Source organism: Hippopotamus amphibius, chromosome 3 (assembly GCF_030028045.1).
Source record: "Hippopotamus amphibius kiboko isolate mHipAmp2 chromosome 3, mHipAmp2.hap2, whole genome shotgun sequence".
Lineage (NCBI taxonomy): Eukaryota > Metazoa > Chordata > Mammalia > Artiodactyla > Hippopotamidae > Hippopotamus > Hippopotamus amphibius.
This window is the reverse complement of record NC_080188.1, coordinates 117,840,966-117,861,847: the sequence shown is the minus strand read 5'-3', so window position 1 is coordinate 117,861,847 and position 20,882 is coordinate 117,840,966. Positions and strand designations below refer to the sequence as shown.

The 20,882-nt window shown below is 43.4% G+C and overlaps 1 protein-coding gene across 1 annotated transcript; it reads right to left on the bottom strand.

Moving 5' to 3' along the window:
• Positions 1-11,680: 11,680 nt before the first annotated feature.
• On the bottom strand, positions 11,681-20,412 carry LOC130848743 (pregnancy-associated glycoprotein 2-like). Its single transcript, XM_057727150.1, has 9 exons — positions 20,360-20,412; positions 19,125-19,275; positions 18,041-18,158; positions 17,818-17,936; positions 16,426-16,619; positions 15,395-15,511; positions 13,503-13,644; positions 13,318-13,416; positions 11,681-11,833 (listed from the first exon to the last, which is right to left on the bottom strand). The coding sequence occupies exons 1-9, from the start codon at positions 20,410-20,412 to the stop codon at positions 11,681-11,683; spliced, it is 1,146 nt and encodes a 381-aa protein (XP_057583133.1).
• Positions 20,413-20,882: the final 470 nt, after the last annotated feature.

The following is a 20,882-nucleotide window of genomic DNA, read 5'->3' as shown; positions in this document are numbered from 1 at the left end:
AAACTTAGCTTGATATAGATATATATATAAAAAGGCTAAAAATAAACATAGAATAAAAATAGAGTAAAGAAATATGTTCTAAAATTTGTAGATCCCTTAGACCTAAGACTGTAATTAATAAAGAGAGGAAACAAATAAAAAAAAAAAAAAAAAAAAAAAAAAAAAAACTAGAACTGACCCCAGAATGAACCAGTTCAGTAGAATTAATACTAATATTTCTGTTTCCTTGGGGTCTCAGCTGTAAGTGTCCTTCTACCTGCCTTGGGTTTTTGTATTATTCTGTGACCCAGCAGAGCTTCCTTTATTGTTCATCTGTAAGCGTTGGTGTGTGGGAAGGGAGAGGGTACAATAGTGTCTCTTTCCCCTGGGAGTGAGTGAGCAGTGGCCCACTGTCTGGGTCAGTTCAGTTGGTCATGGAGGTGCCTGTTGCAGAGGGACATGGAGGTGCCTGTTGCAGAGGGTTGCAGCAGGTGGTTCAGTTGGACATGGAGGTGCCTGTTGCAGAGGGATGCTTGTGGCTCAGGTGTAAACAGAATGTCTCAGAGTTGGGCCTCTCTCCAGGCTTTTTTGCTCTCAACTGCCTGCTGGCACTCTAAGCCGGCCCTGCCTGAGGGTATGAGGGGCTTTATTATCCCTGAGTGCCTTAGCTTGGCCCCTCCGGGGTCCTTCCTCTGTCTGTTGCAGGTGCCACGAGAGAGGCTACACCCACGACTCCTCCCCCCTGCTTGTAGGTCAGCAGTATCCAGCCACCACTATGGTCTTTCAGCCCTCTGCAGTAGGCACTCCTCGCTGTGGACCTCTTCCCTCCTGTCCTCTTGGTCCATCTACCCACTGCCAGCAATGTTTTTCACCCTGAACCAGTTCTCTGGTTCCCATGCTCCTGCTCCTAGACCCCCTGTTCAGCTGTGAATCAACGTCTCAGTCTGGGAACCCTGAGCCGTGGTGTGGACCCTCTGTGTGTTTCTCACTCCCCGTCTGCAACAGCTCAGCTGCTTCACCCTATTTAAGCCATCATAAATGCCTCCCTACCAGTTATGTTGGGATACTTGAGTCCCCTCTGGTGTTCGAGGTCGTCTGGTTGTGTTCAGTTGGTTCTCTGTGGAAATTATTGTGTCTTTTGGTACATTCCCAATGCATATGTGGAGAGGGATGCATTCCACATCCCTCTACTTCAGCGCCATCTTAACCATCCTCGATGAACATTTAGATTGCTTCCTTGACCTGGGTGTTGTAAAGGCTGCTGCAAAGAACATTGGAGTCCATGGGTCTGCTGAATTACGGTTTTCTCTGGGTATAAGCCCAGTAGTGGGACTTCTGGGTCATACGGTAGTTCTATCTTTAGTATTTTAAGGAACCTCCATACTGTTTTCCATAGTGGCTGTATGAATTTACATTCCCACCAACAGTACAAGAGGGTTCCCTTTTCTCCACACCCTCTCCAGCATTTATAGTTTGGAGATTTCTTGATGGTACCCATTCTAAAGGTGTGAGGTGATACATCCTTGTAGTTTTGATTTGCATTGCTCTAATAATTAGTGATGTTGTGTAGCTTTTCATTTGCCTCTTGGCCATCAGTATGTCTTCTTTGGAAAAATGCCTATTTAAGTCTTCTGGCATTATTTTGATTGGGTTGTTTGCTCTTTTGATATTGAGCTGCATGGACTCTATATATTTTGGAGATTAATGTTTTGGCTGTAGATTCATTTGCAAATACTTTCTCCCATTCTGAGGGCTGTCTTTTTGTCTTCTTTATAGTTTCCTTTGTTGTGCAAAAGCTTTTAAGTTTCATTAGGTCCCATTTGTTTATTTTTGGTTTTATTTCCATCACTCTAGGAGGTGGGTCAAAATATCTTGCGATGATTACTGTCAAAGGGTGTTCTTCCTATGTTTTCCTAAAGGAGTTTTATAGTGTCTAGCCTTATATTTAGGTCTTTAATCCATTTGGAGTTTATTTTTGTGAATGGTGTGATGGAGTGTTCTAATTTTATTGTTTTACATGTAGCTTCCCAGTTTTGCACGACCTTTAAAGAAGATGTCTTTTCTCCATTGTATATATTTTCCTCCTTTGTCATAGATTAGTTGAATATAGTTTCTCTCTGGGTTTTCTAAACATAGTTTACCACCTGTTCCATTGATCTATATTTCTGTTTTTGTGCCAGAATCCTCTTGTCTTCTATAGTGGGGCTTTGTGGTATAGTCTGAACTCAGGGAGTCTGATTCCTCCAGCCCTGTTATTTATTTATTTATTTATTTATTTATTTATTTATTTATTTATTTATTTTCTTTTTTTATCCTCAGAATGATTTAGTTATTCAGTGTCTTTTATGTCTCCATTTAAATTTTAGGATTTTTTGTTCTAGTCTTTAAAACATACCATTGGTAATTTGATGGGAATTGCATTGAATCTGTAGTTTGCTTTGTGTAGTATAGTCACTTTCACAATGTTGCTTCTTCCAATCCAAGAACATTATGTATCTCTCCATCTGTTTGTGTCATGTTTGATCTCTTTCATCTATGTTGCAGTTTTCTGAGTACAAGTCTTTTACCTCCTTAATTATGTTTATTCCTAGGTATTTTATTATTTTTGTTGCAATGGTGAATGGGATTGTTTCCTTACTTTATCTTCCTTATCCTTTGCTGTAAGTGTATATGAATGTAAAAATCTGTCTGTTAATTTTGTATCCCATAACTTTATCAAATTCATTGATTAGCTCAAATAGATTTCAGGTGGCATCTTTAGGATTTTCTATGTCCAGTATCATGTCATCTGCAAATAGTAAGTTTTACTTCTTCTTTTGAAATTTGAACTCCTTTTATTTTTATTTTTTTCTTCTTCTCTGATTGCTGTGGCAAGGACTTTGGAAACAATGTTGAATAGTAGTGGTGAGAGTGGTCATCCTTGTCTTGTTCCTGATCTTAGAGGGAATGCTTTCAGATTTTCACCATAGATAAAGATGTTTGTTGTGGCTTTGTCATATATGGTCTTTATTATGTTGAAGTAGATTCCCTCTATGCCCACTTTCTCAGAAGTTTTTAATCATAAAACAGTGTTGAATTTTGTCAACAGCTTTTTCTGCATCTAGTGAGATGATTACATGGTTTTTATTTTTCAGTTTGTTAATATGGTGTATCACATTGATTCATTAGTGTATATTGAAGAATCCTTGCATCTCTGGGGTAAATCCCACTTGATCATGGTGTATGATCTTTTTAATATGTTGTTGGAACCCGTTTGCTAATATTTTGTTGAGGATTTTTGCATCTAAATTCTTAATTGATATTGGTCTTTTAATTTTCTTTTTTTTTATAGTATCTTTGTCTTGTTTTGGTATCAGGATAATGCTGGCCTCCTAAAATGGGTCTGGGAGTGTTCCTTCCCCTGCAACTGTTTGGTAGTGTTTGAGAAGAATGGGCGTTACCTCTTGTCTAAATGTTTGATAGAATTCACCTGTGAAGTCATCTGTTCTGGACTTTTGTTTGTTGGAATATTTTTAATCACAGTTCCAAAATCATTATTTGTGATTGGTCTGTTCATATTTTCTATTTATTTCTGATTTAGTCTTGGAAGGTTATACCTTTCTAAGAATTTGTCCATTACCCCAGGATTACCATTTTATTGGCACATAGTTGCTTCTAGCAGTCTTTTACTATGCTGTTTTTTTATGTGGGTGATGTCCATTGTAACATCTCCTGTTTCATTTCTAATTTTATTGATTTCAGTTGTCTCTCACTTTTTCTTGAGGATTCTGGCTAAAGATTTATCAAATTGTTTATCTTCTCAAAAATTCAGCTTTTACTTTTATTGATCTTTGCAATTGTTTTATTTGTTTCTATTCCATTTATTTTTGCTCTGATCTTTATGATTTATTTCCTTCTACTAACTTGGGGTTTTGTTTGTTCTTCTTTCTTTACATGTAAAGTTATATTGCTTATTTGGAATTTTTCTTATTTTTTTGAGGTTGGAGTGTATTGCTATAAACTTCCCTTCTAAAACTGCTTTTGCTGTATCCCATGGGTTTTGGATTGTTGTGTTTTCATTGTCATTAGTCTCTAGGTAATTTTTGATTTTCTCCTCAATGTCTTCAGTGATCTCTTGGGTATTTAGTAGTGTAATGTTTAGCCTCCGTGTGTTGTGTTTTTCACAACTGTAATTGATTTCTAATCTCATAGCCTTGTGTTCAGAAAAGATGCTTGATACAATTGCAACTTTTTAAAATTGATCAGGTCTTGATTTGTGACCAAAGATGTGATCTATCCTGGAGAATATTCCATGTGTACTTCAGAGGTGTAATATGCTGTTTTCAGATGGAATGTCATATAAATATCAATTAAACATATCTGATCTATTGTGTCATTTAAAGATTGTGTTTCCTTATTAATTATCTGGCTTGATGATCTGTCCATTGCTGTAAGTGTGGAGGTAAAATCCCCCAATATTTTTGTGTTACTGTTGATTTCCTCTTTTTATGTTTGTTAGCCTTTGCCTTGTGTATTGAGCTGCTCCTATATTGGGTGCATATATATTTATATTGTTCTAACCGCTTCCTGGATCAATCCTTGATCATTATATAATGTCCTTTCTTGTCTCTTGCAACATTCTTTATTTGAAAATCCACTTTATCTAAGATGAGTATTGCTACTCCAGCTTTCTTTTGATTTCCGTTTGCATGGAATATCTTTTTCCATCTCCTCATTTTCAGTTGGTATGTGTCCCTAGATCTGAAATGGGTCTCTTGTAGAGAGCATATATATAGGGCTTGTTTTTGTATGCATTCAGCCAGTCTGTGTATTTTGGTTGGTGCACTTAGTCCATTTGCATTCAAGGTAATTATTGACATGTATATCCCTATTGCCATTGTCTTAAGTGTTTTGGGTTTGTTTTTTGTGGGCCCTTTTGTTCTCTTGTATTTCCCACTTTGAGAAATTCCTTTAGCATTTGTTGTAGGGCTGGTTTGGTGGTGCTGAATTCTCTTAACTTTTGCTTGTCTGTAAAACTTTTGTTTTCTCCATCAAATCTGAATGAAATCCTTACTGTGTAGAGTATTCTTGGTTGTAGGTATTTCCCTTTCATCAATTTAAATATATCATGCCACTCCCTTCTGGCTTGCAGAGATTCTTCTGAAAACTCAGCTGTTAACTGTAACATTACGGGAGTTCCCTGGTATGCCATCTGTCATTTTTCTCTTGTTGCTTTTAATAATTTTTCTTTGTCTTTAATTTTTGTCAATTTGACTACTATGTGTCTTGGTATATTTATCCTTGGGTTTTTCCTGCTTGGGATTATTTGCACTTCCTGAACTTGGGTGGCTATTTCCTTTCCCATGTTAGGGAAGTTTTCGAATATAGTCTCTTCAAATATTTTCTTGGGTCCTTTCTTTCTCTCTCTATTCTTCTGGTATCCCTATAATGTGAATGTTGCTGCATTTAATGTTGTCCCAGAGGTCTCTTACACTGCCTTAATTTCATTTCATTCTTTTTTCTTTATTCTTTTTCACTTCAGTGATTTCCACCAGTCTGTCTTCCAGGGCACTTATCCTTAATTCTGCCTTAGTTTTTCTGCTAATAGTCCCTTCTATTTTTTTCCCATTTCTCTTATTGTATTCTTTATCTCTGTTTGTTCTTTAATTTTCCTAGGTCTTTGTTAAACTTTTCTCGCATCTTTTTGTTCTTTGCATCCAGTCTTTTTTTGACATCCTGGATCATCTTAACTATCATTATTCTGAATTCTTTTTCTGGAAGGTTACCTATCTCTACTTCATTTAGATTTTTTTCTGGGGGTTTATCTTGTTCCATCTTGTGGTACAAAATCCTCTGCCTTTTCATTTTATCTGTCTTTCTGTGGCTGTGGTTTTCATTCTGAAGGCTTCAGCAATATAGTTATTCTTGATACTGCTGTCTGCCCTCTGGTGCAGGATGCTGTCTAACAGGCTTGTGCACACTTCCTGATGGGAGCAGCTGGTGGTGGGTAGGGCTAGGTGCTGCTTTGGCGGGCAGAACCTAGTTAAACTTTAATGCACTTGTCTGACAATGAATGGGGCTGAGTTCCCACCCTGTTGGTTGTTTGGTCTGAGGTGGCCCAGAACTGGAGATTACAGGCTCTCTGGTGGGGCTAATGGCAGGCTCCAAGAGGGCTCATGCCAATGAGCCCTTCCGAGAAGTCTCACTGCCAGCATCCTCACCCATGCAGAGAGCAGCAACTGCCCTCATCTCAGCAGATGACCTTCCAACACAAGCAGGTATGTCTGGTTCAGTCTCCTATGGAGTCACTTCTCCTTCCCCCTGGATCCTGGTGTGCACACTACTTTTTGTGTCACCTCCAAGAGTGGAGTTTCTATTTATGAGAGTCATGTGGATGTCATGCATTCAAATCCTGCTGACCTTCAAAGCTTGATTCTCTATGGATTCCTCCTCCTGTCGCCAGATCCCCAGCTTGGGAAGCCTAACACAGAACTCAGAACCCTCACCCCAGTGGGTGGACATCTGTGGTATAATTGTTTTCAAATTTGTGAGTCAAACAACCAGTGCTTATGGGATTTGATTTTATTGCAATAGTGTCTCTCCTAGCATCTCACTGTGGCTTCTCTTTTGTTCCTGAAGAGGGGTGTATTTCTTGGTAAGTTCCAGTGTCTTCTTGTTGATGATTGTTCAGTAGCTACTTGTGATTCCAGTGCCCTAGCAAGAGGAGTTGGGTGCATGTTTATTTACTCTGCCATTTTGAACCAGGAATGATGCCTGTGAGGTATCTTATAGAGAAATATTTAACTAGGATTATTTGGTATAACAAGTGAAATGCAATTATTCATAATTGTGGTTGTTGTAACCAAGTTTATTGTTTATATGATAATGAGATGTTTAACCATGTCTTTTGTCTTCTATTTATTATAGATTTTTTGTACTCTGAGCTATTACAAAAAGTGCCTTATCATCAAGGAGTTTCTTACAAAAACTATTGGAGCAATTTCAACACTTGCACACCATGATGTTGTGAGCATTCCAGCCTATACTGACATAATACATGAAAGTTTCCTGCCCCAGGGGCCAGTAGATAAGGCAGCCAGAGATTTTTACTCCCTGACAACCAGGCTCGACCCCCTACTCAGCCATGAAGCAATTACAGAAGATGGATCATTGCCCTCTGTTTCCCATAAGAATATGAGAGTAACATCTCTTAGAGGGGAATGAAACAAGAGGGAAGGGATCAGGGCACAACCTTTGAAAGAATGACATAGCCCAAGAACATGATAGAAACTGAGTAGAACCAAATGGGTCCAAGATGGTGGACAACTCAACTTCCACTAGACCTTGAGCCTCATAATACCACCATAAGTATCAAAAGTGGGCAGTGCCCCAATTCTAGGAAATCTCACCTTTCTGAAATAACTGGAATAATCTTCCCAATTATTAGCCTGTGAAATAACTCACCCGTATGAAAACTGACAACCACATATACTGGAACATTTCTCACCTTCTGAGATGACCCGTAGTCTGTCTGTGGAGTGTGTTTCTCTCTAAATAAATTAATTTCTCACCTATTTGTCTTCCTCTCACTGAATTCTTTCTGCAATGAGATATCAAGAACCTGAGCTTCATTAGGTCCTGAAATGAGGTGTGTGATCTCACTTGGAAGAGTTTGGGTTTTGGCTCTGTGCCTGTCTTGGCATCATGGTTTCAAGCCTCTATCGGGGTTGTGGCTGGTTTCAAGTCCCTGCTGCATAGGTTTGGGCCCCAGATTGTGTTTTGGCTGTGTTTGATTTCAAGCTGTGTGGGTTCACATCTCAATCATGGTTTTGGTGGGGTTTGAGTCCTGGCTACAAGGCTTCAAATCCCAATCTGAGGTGCAAGGTTTCATTTTAAGCATCACATCAAATCAACTGATACACATTATATATAAAAATAGCCATGAATGGGACTCCCTGGTGGCACAGTGGAGAAGGTCCTGCTCTCCCAAAGCAGGGACCTCTGTTTGATGCTTGGTCAGGGAACTAGGTCCAATATACCAAAACTAGTAGTTCACATACTGCAACTAAAGATCCAGCATGCTGCAACAGAAGATTCTGTATGCTGTAACTAAGTGATGGCACAGCCAAATAAATGAATAATTATTTTTAAAAGTTGTAATGATATTCCATTGTATTCTACATTTTGTTTACCCATTTAACTGTTAATGGATCTAAGGTGTTTCTACATCTTGGCTCTTGTGAATGATACTGCAAAGTACATGACAGGACAATAATCTCTTTGAAATCATGATTTTAATTTTTTGGAATAACTATTTAGAAGTGGGATTGCTAGATCAAATATCAATTCTCTTTCTGAATTTTCTGAGGAATTTCCATTATGTTCTCCAGCGGCTAAAGCATTTTACATACTCAGCAACAGTGTACAGTGTTCCACATCCTCATCAACACGTCATTGTTTTCTTTTTGATAATGACCATGCTAAAGGATGTGAGATGGTATCTCATTGTCATTTGATTTGCATTTTCTTTATGATCAGTGAGGGAGGAACTATCCTTCTCCCAAATTTACAGAATAAGAAATTGCTGTCCAAAAATGAACTTATGAAGTTCATATGACTGGTAGGCATCAGAGGTGGGATATGAATCCAGGCAGAAAAGCTCTAGGGTGGACATGCCTGGTGAGTATGCTGCACTGTCTTCCATGTGCATAGCATACCTGGGATCATGCAATACATGCATTATAAAAGTATTCTGCTCTTTTCTCTCAATGTCTTATTCAAGTGATTTCTCATAACACTAAATATTCTCTTAAAACACAATTTCATGGTAGTTGATTGCATGATGGCCCATCTGTACTGTGGTCAATTTATGTTAAATGTGTTTGGGGATGTCCCAGATTTTCCCTTGTGTAAGAGATTCTGAGAACTATGTCCTTGTTTATGGAAGTTTTGGAGTGCTTCTGATAATCTCTTTAGCACAAACCTTAGAGGAAAAAATGCTGGGACAAGACCATAAATACTTTAAGAACATGTTAACCCCAAAAAAGATTGTATCAATTTATACTCTTCCTAGAAGTGTTTAAGATCTATCTTTCCCTGTTTTTTTTTTTTTTTTTTTTTTACCTATCTTCCCACCAGTGACTATAAACCTCTGTAGTCTGCAGTGAGTTGAGAATAAAAGTGGAAGGTGGGGCAAGATTATTGCTTTCAAGATGAGAGATTGGGTCTTCACTGGTGGTCCAGTTTTTAAGATTACATGCCTTAAGTCTGGGGACTTGGATTTGATGCCTTTTAGGGAACTGAAATTCCACATGATGTGCTGTGCAGTCAAAAAAAAACACGAAAAACAAAAACAAACAAACAAAAAAAACTTATGAAGATCAGATTTTCTCCTAGTGTTGGTAGGACAGACTACAAATATAGAACCTGAATAACATTGAACTCATTAGCAGACACAGCACTAAACCTGGCCTTAGACTCATCTAGGGAATCAAGCCTGACTTTTTCTGGTTGATATTATGACAGTAAGCTCTGCAGATACCAAATATCTCCCAACATGGATGCAGCACTGTTTTCTAGTGGAAGTATCTACCAATTCATCCATTCATTTATTCAACATGTATTTATTGAGAGCCTACTATGTGCCTGTCACCAGTAGTTGGGCCAAAAGTTTGGAGGAGACTTCCTTCAGCTACAGTGGGGGTCATAACCTGCATGGGTTCATGGAGACACAGGGAAGTGGCATATGCAATAAACCTGAGCTATTCTTATTATTCTTATTGGTGGTTTCTCAAAACAGAGAGACATTGCTTATGCTTCCATGAAGATCACTTGGCGAATGAGTTTGATACACTGTTCCATTAAATCTCCATTAAGCCCAGACCATGATATTTGCTATTCAAAAAAAAAATTACCAGTTCTGCTCCCACCTTTTCCCATTTATCAGCTCTGCAACTGGTCATCTTTCACTCCCCTCAAACCAATCATTATCCAGTGATATCCCAAAAGGACCAGGCACACAGCACCCTGGACATACAGCAGATCTGCACACACATGAGAATTGCAGGGCTTAGGAGTGTGTTTCAAAGCGAGGAGGCAAGTCTTAAGTCAGTGACCCAACTCTCACCCTGCCTCAGCCATTCCCTGCCTCCCAGAGAAGGAATATCCTCACTCCTCTGACTGCCTATCTACCCTACTCTTGTTTTCTCCATCTGTTCCCCCCCATTTGGGGTTGTCTCTTTAACTGTATCCATGAACTGGTGGTGGATTCCTAATCCAGCCCACTATCCCTGGGGTCCACCACAGCACCTGATGCACTGTAGGTGCTCAGTCAATTTGTACTGATTGAAAAGATAAGGAAGGAAGGAAGGGGGACATCCCTTTCACTCATATTTGTCTTGCCTGAGTAAAGGCCAGCACTACGCATTGCGTTGGGGTGTGTTTTCCACCTTATTTACTCTTTCCTTCTCCTTTTCCCCTCTTGTCTCCCTCCACTTCTGAGCCTTGCTGTCCTGAGTCTGGGCCTCTGCCAAAGGTCTCCAGTTGGGAAGAAGTGATGCTTCCACTCTAATTGTGCTAAACCATGGTGACATGAACCAAAGGCTTTGCTGATCTGCCCCTGTAGCACCTTCAGAAAGGATGAAGGCTCTGTGCATGCTGAGTCCTCCTTTACTTGAGTGGCATGTTCCTTCACAAACTTGGAGGCCAAAGGAAGGAACATGCTGGGCCCTGGAGGGGTGGGGCTGGCTAAGGACCCACATGGGCCGTCACTTGGCAAATGGGGCTAGAAAGGACACCCACTGTGTGGGAGTCAGAGAGCTGGTGACTGGGGTGAAGGGATGAAGGGGAACCATCTCAGCTTGAAGGGCCTCACCCACAACACCCCTGGAGCAGAAGGCCACTGGCAAAGTTCCTCTGAGATGGGAGGAATATAATTTATGTTTTATCCCTTTCTATCCCTCTGAATAAGGAGGTGGCAGAGTTTGTGGAGCTGTTGCCAACTCCTCCATGATCTAGAACACCCCAATGCCACTTCCTTTGGAGCTTCCTTTCCCCTGCTCCAGGCACATGCTGTTGAAGAAACTGTCAATCATGTGGGACAAGGCAATGTGACCAAGTAAAGGCATTCACGGTACCCCCATGTGCCTGACAGGATGGATGGTCAAGGGCTGGACATATGATCTGACGTGGAATACTCAGAGCCCTCCCTGGTACCCAGATGTTTTATGAGCTTCTTCTTTATGGGTTAGATGCCTTGCACATATATGTGTAGAAGTCTGAGTGAAGAAAGGGCTCAGGCTAAGAGAATCAACAATGAGAGAAGGGAAAGAGTTAGAGAGAGAACAAGTGAGCTGAAAGCTTCTGATTTATTGGGTCCAGTCACTGAGATGCATGGAATTGCTCTGGTTCCTGGGTCCTGTAAATGCACTATCCTTCCTGTAAGTCTTCTCTTTCCTTGAAGCCAGTTGAAGTTGGGCTCCTCTCCCTTGTGGTTCAGATGAGGTTCGAGACCCTACCAGATTCTGAAACACCTCCCCCACACAAAGAGAGGTACCCATTCGTATTAGCATCATTGGGAACGGAATCGTTTATTCTTTACTGAAAATAGGGTTTTACAGAGCATCAAACACAGTCCACCACCATCCCTGGGAGGGAGTGCCCTATGTGTAAGTGAATGTGTGCTTGGAGTGGGCCTGACAGATTCCTGATGCAGCCCCAGGATTTATACTGCGGGAGCCAGGCCAACCCTGTTGTTTCCCCGATCATAAACTGAGAAATACTGCCTCAAGAAGGGATAACCCAGGACCCAGATCTCCAACTGGTCCCAGGTGTCTGTGCCCCCTCGAATCTGGCTTATACAGGTGCCGAAAGGACCCTAGGGGAGACAGAAATACACCCCAGTCAGCCTCGCCCCTTACCTACCCACCCCATAGCATCCAGAGCTGGCAGCTTCTTAGTTTTATTTCCCTCCTTTAGTAAGTACCAAATTACTGTCTCAGCAGCTGCAGAACTGGAGTGCCCTTCCAAAAACAAGAGCAGCCAAGACATGTGGCTGCCCTGAGGTATGTGGGTGGGAGAGGGAAGGTTTGGAGTTTTGGATTAGCAGATGCATTCTACTATATAGAGAGTGGATAAACAACAAGGTCCTACTGTATAGCACAGTGTTCAATATCCTGTGACAAACTGTAATGGAAAAGAATAGAATAAAGTATATGTGTATATATGTATATACACATATGCACAAGTGAATCACTTTGCCTAACAGCAGATATTAACAAAACATTGTAAGTCAAGTATATTTCAATACAATAAAAAAACAAAAATACAAGAATGGCCCATAATTCCCCTGTTCTTTCCTTCTGACCCATGCTCGCTCTTTTCTCTGCAGAGAATGCCTTTTCGTTTCTCTTTTCCCCACAATGTGTTCTCCAGGCTGTGCTCAGCCCATCTAGGAAGACTTCCTGGAACCATGCTCACCCTCCCTGGCCACTCCAGGCTGGGTTGGCTGACTTACCCTTGTGCTCAACTTGTATGTAGCCCTAACCATTCCTATTCTGGACCTGGCACCACTTTGCACAGCCCCTGGATGTGCTATTTGCATGGACTCCAGTGTAGATTTGCCTCAACCCAAGCAAGCCTCTTCATGCCTCCATGAGGCTGGGGGTTTCATGTTACTGAAATTCCCTACCTTCCTCAAAGCCTCCTTTGAGCCCATCAGCCTCCTCTAAATTCCCATAGAGAGCTGATATTAAGCCTCAATCTTGTTCCTGGACTGTGCAGTCACTGTGCACCCTTTGCTCATGTAGCATCCAAATTCCCCACAGAGGCATCTGGTAGCGCATCTCACAGAGGGGGAATTGAGACTTAGCAAGTGGAAATTGTAGCTGAGGACTAGGACAACCAGGTATTTTATCATCCAGTCAGGACTCTTTCCAGGTGGAAGGGAGAATATTAATGATGATGGTGCGATAACACACTGAGGCTGTCCCCAGAAAACACCATTGGTCACTTGGCCTATTTCAGGGATTGCTAAAGCTGACTTTCTGTGTTCATCCATCTGAGAGATCTGGTGGAACTGAAGCGCTTTGAGGGCAGAGGCACTTAGTGTTCCCCTCTCCTTGTGCCTCGCACCATGCTGGCATGGGGTGGTGTCTCCATTTATTCCAGGATGATGGATGTCCTAGACTGTCCTCTACTCTCAAGTGGTTGGTTTTGTGGTAGGTGCTGCACAGCCACTTGAGCTCAGCAGCAGCTGCAGTGGTGTGGCTTGGCCTGCAGAGGGCCCCCTCCCCCCAGCTGAAGCCCAGGGTTCCTGCAAGGGACATATTTGAAAACCAGCCCCCAAGGTTGCCCTCTCACCTTCCAGATGTAGGCTTCAGGGGGGACTAGGTAGTCATTGCCATTGATGGTGAAGATGATAGCAGGTAGGCTCGTCATGTTGCTACATGGAACCACGTACTGTTAGAGAAAGAGAAGAGAGTTTGGCCCAGCCGATCCCTGGTGTGTGGAGAGCCCCCGGGTGACACTGAGGCATGTCCTATCACCTGTGCATGGAAAGGGATCGCCTTGATGAACTTCAGGATGGTGGCGACCGGTCTAGTTGGGCCAGCCAGCAACATAGTCCCGGTACTCAGAATGGCCTGGCATCCATGGTAACAACCAACAACCAACCCGTTCACGGTGATGCTGAGAGACAGTGTGACAAAGTGGGCACAAGGATCTCCATGAAGTCTCCCCCATCGACTGACCCCCTCCCTGACTATCTCCAGAACAGCCCTTCAGCTCATGACCTGATTCTGCTTCCCTTTGCTCTGGTCACATACATTTCTTTGACTTCCTTTGAGTTCTTTTTTTTTTTTTTTTGGGGGGGTACACCAAGTTCAATCATCTGTTTTTATACACATATCCCCATATTCCCTCCCTCCCTCAACTACCCCCCACCCTCCCTCGAGTCCCCCCCACCCTCCCCGTCCCAGTCCTCCTTTGAGTTCTTGAATACACCATGCTCTTTTGAGCCTCAGGGCTTTGGCATGTGCTGGTTGCCCTTCTTAAAGACCCCCATTCCCTTTGTCTAGCTAATTTCTCCTCACCTTCCAGTTTCTAGTTTAAATGTCACTTTATCAGGGAAATCTTCCTCCCAGACTAGATCAGGCTCTTGTCTTGGTCACTGTCTGTGATGACTCATCCTGATTTGTAGCAGGTACTGAAGTGGTAATTCATTATGTGTGTGACTCATTTCATGTGTGTATGCCTCACTAGATGTAAGGGCAAGTTGTATCCTCAGTGCCTCCCTAACCTGTGATGCACACAGTGGATGCACAACGTATCCTTGCTGAGTGAGTAAATGAATGAATGAATAAATGAGTCAATGAAAAAGTGAGTGAGTCAAAAAATGCATGAGTAATAACCAGAGACCTGTGTCTGGTGTCTGACCAGTCATGAATCAACCCACACAGTGAAGATGAGGTTCTCTGCATCAGGAGATGCTCAGAGTGGTGGGGAGGGAGACACAGGCTACCTTGTGAGAAATTGTTTCCCAGCATGGCCCCCTACCCGGCTTACAGACCAAGGCCCCTGGCCAGGCGATGCCCGAGGTAGCCCAGGGGGCCTCCAAAGGACAAGTAAGCTTCTGTCTGAGGGTGTCACACATAATCACATCAGTTATTGCCCCTTGTTCTCAGGCCCTCCTGGATCCCAGCTTCCTAATTCTCTCTGCCACAGCCTCTGCCCACTATGTTCCTGGGTTGTGGAGATGGATGGCAATTGGTAGGGGGAGTGGCTCTTTGTATGAGTTGCTTTCAGTATCAAGAATGCAGCCAACCCCTCTCCACTGCTGGTAAGTTTCTCCCTTGGTGAGCATTTTTCCCAGTTTGTCTAGGACTTCCCCTGTTTTAAAACTAGAAGTTTTGTGTACTGAGAATTCCCTTGTTCCTGGGTAGCCCTGGACAGGTGGTCATCTTATATCAACCCTGTTCAGGCTGGCCAAATTCTCCCTGACCCATTTTTCACTGTACTTAGGGTCACCAAATCCTGCCATCTGCCTCACAGCCCAGCGGGTGCAGCCCTCCCCGGGCTGTACGCACCTCTCAGGACCCTGGTCATGACCCTCGCCAGGTCCCTGGTCAGGAGGTCTGGGGTGATTATGAGCCCATGGGTGGTTTGTGTATCTGTGTGTTTATGTGTTTGTTTGGATGTGTGTCTGTATGTGTCTCTGAATGTGTGTGTGTGTGTGTGTCTGTATTCATGTGCATGTTTCCTTGTGTGCCAATGTGTATGTTTATATGCGTCACTGTGTGTGTTTACATGTGTGTTTTTTAGTTGAAGTATATGTGTGTATGTTTGACTGTGTCTTATCGTGCAATTGTGTGTGTCAGCATGTGTCCGTGTGCTTGTGTGGGAGCATCAATAGGGTTGGCCCTCAGAGGGAGAGGCTTACCGGCTCATGGTTATCTGCCAGTAGTGGGCTCGGGACACTGGTACCCACTTGAGCCTTCCTTTGTGGTAGCTGTGGTCCACCCCACCAAACATCACCACGCTGCCATTCTCCTTCCCACTGATGAGAAAAAGAAGAGGGAGGGATCCTTCTCAGAAAATAATGCCACTCACTTTCTAAGGGCTGTACTTATCCACCCATCAGAGGCACTACTATGGTCCCCATTTCACAGATGTGTAAACTGAAGCATGCAGCAATTGAGTACCTGATTATGGTTGGTCACAGACTAATGAATGGCACAGAGAGGTCTGAACCTGGGCAGACTGGCTGGGCTCTGACCACCCACCCTTCTGAAGAGGTCCCTCCAGCAACCAGAGTGCTCAGAGATACCCTCAGAAGACACCATGCTACTGGGGTCTGGCTTCCCCCTTGTGTACCTGTCATTTTTCAGAAAACCCGAGGCCCAAGGACACTACGGCCATGGGTTCAGGCTCATCCAGTGTTTGTTTCATGGGTCTGAGCTCAGTTGCATACATCGGGCCACATACTAGGCAGAGCCCCACACCTCTGCTATCCCTGCCTTGAAATTCCTAATACTTTTGGAATAGGAGGTCCCACATTTTCATTTTACCCTGGCTCTTGCCAATTGTGTGGTTGGTCCTTCACTGCTGGTAAAATCTAAGTGAGGTAGAAAATATTCCCTCCATCCCTCTCCTTCCTTCCATGTCAAATCCATCAGCCAATCCTGCTGACTTTACCTTCAGCCTGTAGCCTGACACCTTCCATTTCTCTCACTCTTCCCTCAACTACCCTGGACAAAGCAGCTGTCCTTGAGCCCATGTGTATGGTTGTGTTACAATAAAGCTTAACTTAGAGAAAACAGTGGCATGGCCAGGGGTGTATGTGGGGCATTTGTTATGCTGGCCTAAGCAGTCTCTCAGGAAAATTCTGGATCAGGAGGTCTATAATTTTTCATGCATCTGAAATCATCTTACAGCTCATTTAGAGAGAGGGCTTGTCCAGATCAGACTTACGTGCTCAAGTAGAAGGCAAAGACAGGCTGAGAAATGATGCCTTGTGTCTTCAGGTTGTCGAAAACAGGGGTGAACCAATTGGGACCACGGCTGGGATAGGCCAGCCCCAGGGCACCATCAAATTTTGCACGAAATAATCCACTCTGGTTCGTGCTCAGGACAAATGGCTGGCCCAGGTTGACAAGGTTCATGATCTGTAGTGGGGAAGAGTAATCCCACATAAAGTTTTGGGAAGTGGGGTTGGGACTGGGCTGGAGTGGAGTTGCCATTACCACCTCAGAGAAGACATGAGGCCTGGCTCTGCCCTGGGTGCACTTCAGATGGATAGACCAAGCTGGGGCAGGGACTTGGGGTCCATTTGTGCAGGGCTATGGATTTTAACCAACACCTATTCCTCCTGAACACACCACCTGACGGGACTCTAAATGGCCTCATGTCTTCTATACTGATGGGGAAACATAGACTCAGGACAGGACCAAATGGTTCCCACGTGAGGATAAAATGAGTGGAGAGCAGGGTAGTCTTCTCTTTGGCCTCACTCTGATCAGATGACAGAAAATTACTGAATTCATTACACTGTATTGTCAATCCTTTGTCTTCCCAGCAAGACAAAACACCTTTGTAAGGTATCGGTGCCAGGTTTCTTATGAAAATTTTGCCTGGAAAAATGCTTTTGGGGTTGTGTGTGTTTTAGAGAGACAGGGATAGTACCCAAGACCTTATGGAAGGCTGTCCATAGATTTATAGAACTCTCAAAGGCCCCCTACAGTGAAAACCCATTTGTCAAGCTCTTTCCACATCTGTGGCCCCTGCATTCCCTGCCTACATGCCTGAAGCTTTCAGATAACCCCAGGGCACCCACATCAGATTTATCCTTTTCCCAAATACCTCACACCTGCATGAATCCTGACTCACCACTTCATCTCCACCACTTACTAAATGCCTGACATTTCCAAGGCCCTAGCTCTCTGCACCTCAGGTCTCTCCTCTGCATAATGGAGCTAATCATAGTGCTTGCTGTGTGGGGTTGTTGCAGGATTAAACATGTTATTATCATGAAAGTGCCCAACACAGTCTGAGAATAAAAAAGTGGGTGCTTTTTTCCCTCTTTCCCTTCTCCCAGAAAATGAACTTTAAGCTGTTCATGGACTAAGGAACTGCAAATCCACACCCCAAGCCACTCTCTGGGTTAGCCATTTGGGAGTCTGTGTGTCAGCTTGGCAATGTCTCCTCAGGGATAGGCAATGTGGGGAAGTCAGCATGCCACTAGGGGACCTTGGGAAAGAAAAGCCATCCCAGTTGGTCCTGCATTTGTTTTGCAAGCAGTGGTTGCTCCAAGGGCCAGCACTGACTCAGCTTCTAGTTTCCAGAAGCTGCATGAGGCCTGGTTACCCGAACAGTGTCATAGGCAAGAATTCCAACAATCCTCTCAGTGCCGTATTTGAAGTCGAACGATTGGCTTGAGAACCGGAAGGTGGTGGACAACTGAGGGTTGAAGAGATTGCGTGTACCTGCAGACACAAGTGATGAGTTTCTCTCAGGTGCCAAGGAAGGAGTATTGGGTGGGAGGGGAGTATAGGTGGGTAGATGTTTGGGGGAAGGAGCAGGTACTCACGGTTGAAGGGACTGGAAGAGCTGCTGGAAGGAACCCATATGTGAGATACGGAGGTGTCAAACACGACTCTGAACTCCTGAGGGGGTGTTCCAATGGTGATGTTGCCAACATAGCATAGCTATGGAGGGCGGGGATGAATGGTTAGGCAGGACTGGCTGCTCTGGCCACCCTTGATTCCCAGAGAGCTGCCTTCCTCAAGATGTCCTATGTCTCCTGAAATCACTTTCAAACTGTGATGCCTCACAATCTCTGCTGAGAGTGGTGCCTTCATTTAATTTTTTACTTTTTTTCTTTTTTTTGGTCCATTTTCTATCTCAGTTAACTGGCCAGTAATTGAACCCTTTTCAGGGCAGTATTAGAGTCGAGTTTTAACCACAGGACATACATGGAAGTCCCAGTGCCTTCATTTGAGAAGCTCTGCAGTCTCCCCTTCAAGGCACAGTTTGAGTGTTTCCTTCTCTATGTGGTCCTCCTTGATCACCGCAGGCCTCTTCCTCTAAACTCAGACCATACCCTATCAACACCATGCACTTGGCCCTTTTATTGGACATGTATTTACTCTTTGCCTATCACTCAAGCTGGCTTATGCACTCTTGAAGGAGAGATGAGACCTTTTTTAAAATCAATAACAATAACCAGAGAGTCAGATTTTTATGGTGTCACAGGCTATAGGGCTTAGTACCCCTTTTCTGGTGTCCTCAGGCCTCTGGAATCTGACCTTCCTCTGCCTGTGGTTGCAAACTTGATGTGCAGTTGGCTTTATCTTTTGATCAGGCAAGCCTCACCTTTCATCTATAACTCTGTGGCTCATTTAGTTCAGAAAGAACAATCTCCCTCACACTAATCTTTGCCACAAAATGGATGTTTACCTGCCACCTGGACATTGCTGGGCCCAGTCACCACAGAGCAAGTGCTGAGGATGAGAGTGCCTTTTCCTCTGGGAATGGGGTCCCTGTTCCCCAGTGTTTCTGCTTCCTGCAGGAGCCCTGGCCCCAGCAACCAGCCTGGCCCCTCCAGGTTAACCCCCCTGCTAGGCTAGGGCACCAGGGGGTGCAGTGGAGGGCCATCCTCCCAACACACTCACATCCAGGTAGTTAATCATGGGTAGAAGAGAAATATTCGGGTCATCAGTGGCATTCTGGGACCTGTGGTCAGTGTTCTCCTCGAGGAAATTTGTCAGCAGGTTTTCTTCCCTGAGGGTTTCTCGCATGGTCTTGATCTTCTCTAGGGGGATTCTTTCACCGAGCATTGGGAGAAGGACACAAAAAAGGGGCAGCAATCAGCTGGTTATGTTATTGTATGACTGTCATACCTTGCATTGTAATGTCACTGTGTATCTTCCCAGCATTTTTATGAGTGTTATGTTCTTATCAGAATGGCACGCAAAGATCTGGTCAAAGACCTTGGTTTGAATACTGGTTCTGTTGTATAATCTTGGGTACATTGTATGACCCTTTGCAGTCTCAGTATCCTCACTGGTAAAAAAGTGGAATAAAATAAACCCCATCCACCATGTAGAATGTTGTGGGTATTAAGTGAGATGATGGATATAATGTACCTGATATGTAGGAGGTTTCAACAAAGACAGCCATTACCATTGCTATGGCCATCCCACTGTATCTTTTTCAAAGAAGCTCTGGGAAGTAGGTAGAAGGCTGATCATTATCTTCTTTTAACTGAGAGGAATTTGAAATGCAGGGAGTTTGTGACCTAGCTGTTGTCACCCTGCTTGTTAGAAGTAAAACAGCCAAGAGGTAGCCTTCCTGACCTTTCTCCAGGTCTCAAGTAGAAGAGAGGGGTGAGAGAGGAAGCCAGGAGATGGGGAATATAGTAGAAGAATTTGGAGGCTAGAGAAGCAAGGAAGAGAAAAAATAGAAAACAAATAAACAAAGAAACAAAATCTCAGAGAGTTCTGTATGCACAGAGACATCCAAAATGATGGAAGGCATAAGAGAGAGATAAGGAGACAGACACATTCGCACTGAAATGGAGAGAGAGAGAAGACACAAAAGCAAATACAGGAGAAATTCTATTCCATAGGATCTCACTTACAGTTGCAGAGGTGGTGCACTGAAACATTAAAGCAGTGCCATTTCCACATAGGTCATGATCTGACTGGCACCCCCAAAGTTGTGTAACCTGCAGGCTGACCCCAAGACACTTTTTTCCTTGGGAGCGTACCCATCAATAAGTGTGAGATGAAATTTCAGACTCTCAGGGAATGATTATATTTCCTTCCAACCTTGATGGGTGGAAAAATAAGAGGACAAGAAAAATCCCAGAAACATAGATGATGCCACTTACAGCCACTGTACTTACATGACTAGGCACTCTGAGAGGGCCACCAGCCCGAGGATCCCAAGCCACTTCATGCTTCTAACCTGGGACCAAGTACTCAAGAAAGAGTGTGTTCGGAGCATACCGAGGTGGCCAAGAGCTTCTGCTTATATATGCTGTGACCTTACCTAATATTCCCCTTTAGTCCACTAATGGATCAGATAAGAATTATGAACCTCTTGATAAAATCTTTACCTCCATCAATGTCAGTGGGGAGTGGACTTTGAAAATTCTCTGAATACAGACATTTCCACTGTAATGTCTTCTTTGGGGCTTGGCAACAAATCCAAAACTGAACCCCATGGATAACAAAGAGGGGGGAGGCTCTTGCCAACTTGAATACAAAACACTGCTACTAACATGATAAAAGTAAATGCCAGGGGCCATGCTTGACATTTGTGATCTCATGTGGTCTTCCAAACAACTTCATGACATACGCATTGCAGTCCTCAGTTGAAGAGTAGATTCCAAGGAGGAATAGAGGTCAAATGGCAAAGTGTAGACA